Source organism: Nuphar pumila, chromosome 12 (assembly GCF_984573655.1).
Source record: "Nuphar pumila chromosome 12, dmNupPumi1.hap1.1, whole genome shotgun sequence".
Taxonomy (NCBI): Eukaryota; Viridiplantae; Streptophyta; class Magnoliopsida; order Nymphaeales; family Nymphaeaceae; genus Nuphar; species Nuphar pumila.
In genome coordinates, this window is record NC_143260.1 from 12573645 (window position 1) to 12580986 (window position 7342).

The window sequence follows — 7342 nt, forward strand, 5'->3', positions numbered from 1 at the left end:
TAAATAAATAAAATGAAAGAAAGGGAGTGAACACACATGTTTTGAACTCAGGGTCTATTTTTAAGCTTTAAAGTTCTTTTCGCCCGTTTGGCAGCACTTTCGCAGTTAAGCGACAGTTGTTCCAGTAGAACCTACTCGTAAGTGAGGAAGATCGAAGAGGCAGGTGGCAATAGTCTTGTGTTTGTTCTTCAAAGTGTTAGCACTCAGATGTCTTCCCTTTTATCATAGGGATATGCCCTTATTTGTATGTGTTCAAAATGAATCTGGATCATGGAGCGTTTCGGGTTCTACTCTTTCTAAATAAAAGATTGGGAGGAGTCCTTTTTGGAAGAAAGTTCATCCGAAGAGAATATTCTATCAAAAATGTGCACAAGTGGCTGAAGATGAGGCAAATGTGCCTCATTTGCTCAAACTAATTGGATGACGAAATATATTTGGTTGTTCTCTGGAGACAGGATAAGCCAAATATCGAATAAACTGAGATAACCATTCAGTGTTGGACCGCTAAACTGAGATAGACATCCAGTGTTGGACCACTAAACTGAAATAGTCATCTAGTGTTGGACTGCTAAACTGAGATAGCCATCCAGTGTCAGACCGCTAAACTGAGATAGTCATGTAGTATCATACCGTTAAACTGAGATAACCATCCAGTGTTGGACTGTTAAACTGAGATATCCATCCACTGTCGGACCGTTAAACTAAGATAGTCGTTTAGCGAATTCTCTGAGTTTTCTCGTGTTGTCCTCTTTGTGAACTCCAAACTGCAGCTTGATTCTTATAAAGATGTTAGTATTTTGGGTATCTTAGAAAAATTGGGTGTCAATAAATGCCCCACTTTGTCATTAATTGATGTGATTTGCTTTATGACAAAGTAGACACTCAAGGTTTGAAACACTAGGTTGTCGAAATTGAATTCAATCCTGCCGAACGAGGTCGGGCTAGTGTTTAATGGAGAGCTGTATTGCCGAGATTATGATTGGTCTCGCTGAACGAGGTCATTGCCAATATCCAAAGGGATGAATTAGATTATTGAGACCGTTATGGGTCTCACCGAGCGAGTTCAGATCAATCCAAGGACAACTGGATTGCCAAGACCATTTGATGGTCTTGCCAAACAAGGTTGATGCTGGTGCAGGAACAACTAGATTACCAAAACCTTTTGTTGGTCTTGCCGAGTGAGGTCAGTGCTAGTATCAGAAAGACTTTTTTTGTTGTAAAGAGAGAAAATGTTGGGCTTCAGGCAGGGATAATACAAAAGAAATATAACCCACTTTTATGCCTATTTTAAAATTTTGATGCCTTTTCAGAAATCTTGTACCTCTTGTGGGATCATGGATAGGGTGAAAATGCTCCAATAAGGTGACTGATTGATGGTTTTTTGTTCCAGTGAGGAGAGTCAGGTATACTCTGGTCATATAGCATCGAACCAAGCTTTCTGGATATTCTTCTGACTCTCAATCCCTATGACTAGACTCTTTTGTGCACTGTGATGCATGAAATGATATGTCATGAGACTCATGCATTTATGATAGAGTGGGTAACCTATGACAGGTACATATGATTGATCATATAAAATTATATATTTTTGTAAGATTCTCATACTTTAGATATTTCTTCTCGCAAGTTGGTATAAGGTAGTGACACTCGACTTCACAAAGATCTTTTTCCTTTAATTCCGCCTTGGTTTCAATAGACAAGTTATAGGAACATAAGATTAAGTCTTAAGCATTTTTTATAGGTCCAAAGGTTCTCACTAAAGTTTGAACTTTGAAGGACTAGAATTCGGGTGAGAATATACTCAAGTACAGATTTTGCCCTGCAATTTCTCTCGAGATTTTCAAACCGTGACAAATATCACGATATTTATAATTTTATCAGATATGTATTGCAAGATTTTTATTTTTAAATGTGTTTTATTTGTATTTTTTATAAAAATTATTTATTTTTTAATTTATTTTTTATTGCCAAGATTTTGCTGAAAAAATACACAATTTTTGAAAATTTTCAAAATCTCTCAAGTTTTTGACTCCCCGAGATTTTGCCGTTTTTAACTTTTGTCATTATGGGTAGAGGTCATAAGCATCTATATCATAAAATTGATTTTCTATAAAAAGTGATATATGGTGGAAGTCCAAACTTTAGCTTAGGCCAGCCTAGCATGGACCTTGATTGGTTGGTGGGCCGTCTAGGTTCGACCTTGGCTTAGCTTTAGCGTATGATACGTCTTGGAATTTGCTTGGTGATGGGGGTGTCCTAAGTGTGGATTGTTGTGGGTTTTGGCCCTAAATGGATTCTAGCTGTTGTAAGCTACAGGCCAATGTTTTCATAATCGGTTTCGGGTCTAAATCAATTTCTAAACCGATTTTCCAGTTCAGAATTGAATTGAATCGATTGGAATCGGTCATTTTTTTACCATCAGTTGATATGTGTCGTTAAAAAAAACATAAAGAAGCAACAAAAAAGTTTGAAAAAAAATTAGGCTTCCTTAAAATAATATTTAAAAATAAAAATTATTAAAATGAATCGACCTTTGTAGATCAACTTTGGGCCTATTCACAACGATTTTTACAACAATGCTAGACTTGATACACTTGCACGATTAGCTATGCTTTGGCTGCACAATGCTCTACTCATTTAAGCTCCTCTCAGACTTGTTTGGTTATCCAAATGAACCAAGGTTGAGCTTAAGAACAGGATCATTAATTAAACATACCGATCCTGGTCCACGGTGAAAGAGCAATTAGGCTCGATTAAGCAGGGCTGGTAAACGACCCTTACAAACTTAATAGGGCCTGTTCGGGCTCGGCTTGTTTACCAGTTGATCGAGTTTGTGACTTGTGCATGTGTTTATTTGAGTCGAGTTGAATGAGATGAGCCGAACACGCCCGTGTAAAATAATCAATGTTAATTATTACACACACATATATATATAACTTGTTTATATATTACACTTAAAATTATATGTATTTTATACATTATGCATAATAGTTCATAGGGTAACTAAAATGTGTTTACCAACCAAATATGCTTAATAGTATGAACCAAGATTTTTATAGTTTTTTTTTTATTTCACGGTAAGGATGTGATCCAGACGCTTGGTTTTATAAAAAGAGACTCTTGGATCATCCAATTATGATGTATAAAATAGATCTTTTAATGGTTAAAAATCAATGGCTTAAAATTTTTATAAATATACATGCATGCAAAATCATATTTTACACGATGATCCAACAATCAATTCCTACCAAATGGACCATGCTGAATGCATATGTAGGGTTAGATCTGCAAAAAAAAAAACCTATAAAAATCTTGATTCATATCAATAAACATATTTGGTTAGTAAACATATTCCAGATTCCCATAGTTCATATATATATATATATATATATATATATATATATATATATAGAGAGAGAGAGAGAGAGAGATATGCATGATATATATATATATATATTCTATGAATTCTTTTTCTTATTTATTATAATTAAATTTTATATTACACATAAAATATATATCTATTTTATCTACACAAGCTCACCCGAGCTGAACACCCTGTGTTTGGGCCAGAGTGACAAACATTTTTATCAGCAAAAACTTGTTTTTCAAAAACTCATGAAAAATTAAAAAAAAATCATAAATCTCACATTTTTTTTGCAAAATCTCGGCAATAAAAAATATAAAAAATAAATTTTATAAAAAATATTAATAAAAATATTTAAAAATAAAAATACATGTTTTTTCATGATAAATAGTTGTTTCAAATGTAAAATATTGCGTTTAAATCACGGTACTTATGTTTTTTCATAAATCTCATGATATTTTGAAAATCTTGCAAAAAATTGTTGTTTTAAACTTTCAGGTAATTTCTCGTGATATTATAGTGAGATTTTTCATAAATCTCACGATATTTGTCTCTATGGTTTGGGCTGAGGCCCTGCAAGTGGCTTGGCTCCCCACTTATAAGAATTGTTTACAAACTAGTTAGTGACGAGGCAAATAGAGTGGAGTCACTGGCTGTTCAGTTTCTTTACCATTTTCACACACACACACACATATATATATATATATATATATATATATATATATATATATATATATATATATATATTTTTTGACACTTGTATTTAAAAATTCAACGATTTAGTTTTGGTAGGTTGGGATGATAGGGAGCTGCAATTGGGGGGTGTCAATGGGCACAGTTTTAGTGTATTATATATTTTGTAATATTTTTTGTCTTTTATTATTATTCAGTAAACATGCTATATAAATAATAAAATATATTTATATAAAATTACCTAAAAGTGCGTGTCCACGTGTCATACTTTTTTTTTTTATCACGGAAATACATACTATCCATGTAGCATTCATCGACTGTTGTCAATTTTAGGGGTGCCACATCAAGAAGGCAAATGGGTCGGATCCAGGATGGAGGTTTTTGCAATTTTGAGCTGCTCTGGATCCGAGTCGTTTGCATGATTGCATCCCTCTTGCTAAACCGTCCTGGTTCTTTCCGATGAAAATATCGTGATCAAATGACGTGAGTTTTTCGCGTTAGTTATCACCAGTTTTATTTCCAAAGCATTCGTGCAGACATGCAGCAACAGCCACTACCTTGAAAATACTTTGAATCGCTAAATTCATAAATAACGGTTAGTAGCAACGAAGAAGAAAGAGGCCCTTCTTGCATGCTTACTCTAAACCGCTGCAAGTTGTTGTCTCACAGACGTTCCCATGGCCATCACGTTCTCTCTCAACCGCCCAGGTCTTCTCACGACGCCCATTGCTCCCCCACCAAAAGCCACCATGTTGTTGTTGGTGATCCCCAGAGTCGGCTTGAATCCATCCTCCAGTCGGATGTCAAACCAATCGATACCCTCAAATCGACGAAATCATTCCATGCTCTCACCATCACCATCGGATCCCACCAACCCATCTTTTTCCGCAACAATTTGGTCACACTCTATGGTAGATTCGGCGACATAACGACGGCACGCCAAGTGTTCGACGAAATGCCTGAAAGAAACACCGCTTCGTGGAACTCGATTATCGCGGCTCATGTTCGGCACGGTCTTAGAGAGGATGCTCTGGATTTATTTTCGCTCATGATGAGCAGCGGGTTCATGCCAAACCAGTTCACATTGGGCAGCGTCCTGTCTCTATGTTCTGGACCTTGTTCTTCTTGTTCGTCGCTTGTTCATGCAGTGCAATTGCATGGATTGATGGTGAAGACCGGGCTGTCTGAGGAAGTTCACGCCGGCACTGCATTGCTGGGTGTGCTAGCGAAACATGGTTGTCCAGGCGACCTTATCAAATTGTTTGATAAAATGCCTCAGAGAACCATAGTGACATGGAACACGATGGTTTTGGGGTTTGCTGACCATGGGTATTCTGAGGATGCGGCACTACTGTTTCGAGAATTGCTAAGAATAGGGAATATACGTCCATCAGAATCTTCATTTGTGGCAGCTATTTGTGCTTGTCGCCTAATGCAGGGCATTGAATTTGGTGAGCAGATTCACGGGTTGATCATTAAAGCCGGTGCAATGTTTTATCTGGCGATCTCTAATGCTGTCATTGATATGTATGCAAAATGTGCGAGTATTGGCAATGCTGAGAGATTGTTTGATGAAATGGCTATTCGAGACACGATATCATGGAATACGATGATAATGTCATCTGCAAAGAATGCGAGAGACGAGAAAGCATTGCAGTTGTTCTTGAAAATGTCAGTGCAAGGTTCCAGGCCTAGTCAGGCAACATTCTCTATGGTTCTTAGCTCTTGTGCACTGTTGAAAAACCTCAATTATGGTAGATCTATCCATGCTAAGGTGATCAAGATGGGATTTGAACTTGATGCTTTTGTGGGTAGCGCAATAATCACATTATATGCCAAGTGTAACTCTCTAACAGAAGCACTAAATGTTTTTCACAAAATGCCAGAGAAAAGTGTTGTTCATTGGAATGCACTGATGCATGGAGCAATACAGGAGTATGCTAGCACCTGTCTGGAGTGTATTACAGACAGTGATTATGCTGCTCTACGTCTTCAAGAACTCATGAGAGAAATGATGATGTCCGATTTTAGTCCTAACGAGTATACATTTTCTTATGCTCTTAGGCGACTGTCAATGATCAATGCTGAAAATGGGCCACAGATCCTTTCTCAGATAATCAGAAGGGGGCTTGATAAAGATCCCTACGTGTCAAGCTCGATTGTTGCCATGTTTGCAGAGAGAGGCCTCTTGTCTGATGCTTATTCATTAGCTGCTAGAACGTCTTTCTCTTCCTCTTCTGTACCTTGGAACATAATTGCTGGAATCCTCAGCAAGTCTGGTTGCTACCTTGAGGCTTACACGCTGCTTTCTCAACTAAAAGATCCTGATATTGTATCGTGGAACATCATTATTGCTGCTTGCTCAAGAAGTTGGAACTTTAACGAAGCATTTGAATGTTTCCACAGAATGCAAAATGCAGGAATTCCAGCTGACAATTACACCTTCACTAGTCTTCTGAGCATTTGTTCTGAGCTCTGTAATCTGGGTGTTGGCCAAGCAGTCCATAGTTTGATGCTCAAGACAAATTTTGAACGGTGTGATGTCTTGGTTCATAACGTTCTTATGAACATGTATGCTAAATGTGGGAGTCTGGATAGCTGTGTCAAAGTGTTCGATGCCATTCTGCAGAAAAATGTGGTATCATGGACGATGATGATCTCTGGCTTTGGACTTCATGGGCACGCAGAGGAAGCGATCCGAAGCTTCAATGAAATGCAGTTACAAGGGATCCAACCAGATCATGTGACTTTTATCGCTGTTTTATCCGCATGTAAACATGCTGGGCTAGTGGAAGAAGGCCTTTTCCTGTTTCAGAATATGAAGAGCGTTTTTGGAGTTGAACCCGAGATGGATCACTTTATGTGCATAGTTGACATGCTTTGCAAGAGTGGGAATGCAGAAGAGGCGGAAAAGGTGATCAGCTCTATGCCTTTTGCACCCAATCCTGTGCTTTGGCGTACTTTTCTTGCTGGTTGTGAGGGCAAATGTTGCTGGGGCTGAGCACTTTTACTGGATTGGTTTGTGATTCAGTAGATTGCACAGCAGCAAGTCGGTTTTAGGTGACAATTTGCTATTTGCCATGATGAAGCATCAATTTTGATAATTGAAATCTCAAATTAACTTACAGAACCATTTACTCGATTTATTTGATCTACTTGTGGGCCATCCTGGTCACAGTCCAGTTCATACCGAGGCAAAAGATGAGCTTAATCATGTGAAAAGATCTGCCAACAAGAAATCTTTGTCTAAAGTGACTAGAAAATGTAGGTTACATATATATTTTT

General features: G+C 37.5%; 1 protein-coding gene across 1 annotated transcript; it reads left to right on the top strand.

Moving 5' to 3' along the window:
- Positions 1 to 5012: 5012 nt before the first annotated feature.
- LOC149820020 (Pentatricopeptide repeat (PPR) superfamily protein) lies at positions 5013 to 7058 on the top strand. The gene has a single exon (XM_089981727.1). It carries the CDS (start codon positions 5013 to 5015, stop codon positions 7056 to 7058), a length of 2046 nt encoding a protein of 681 aa, XP_089837853.1.
- The last annotated feature ends 284 nt before the right edge of the window (positions 7059 to 7342 follow it).

Bases quoted from the DNA above. Each gene is read 5' to 3' on its own strand.
- LOC149820020 (XM_089981727.1), top strand. From the start codon at position 5,013: ATGCCTGAAAGAAACACCGCTTCGTGGAACTCGATTATCGCGGCTCAT.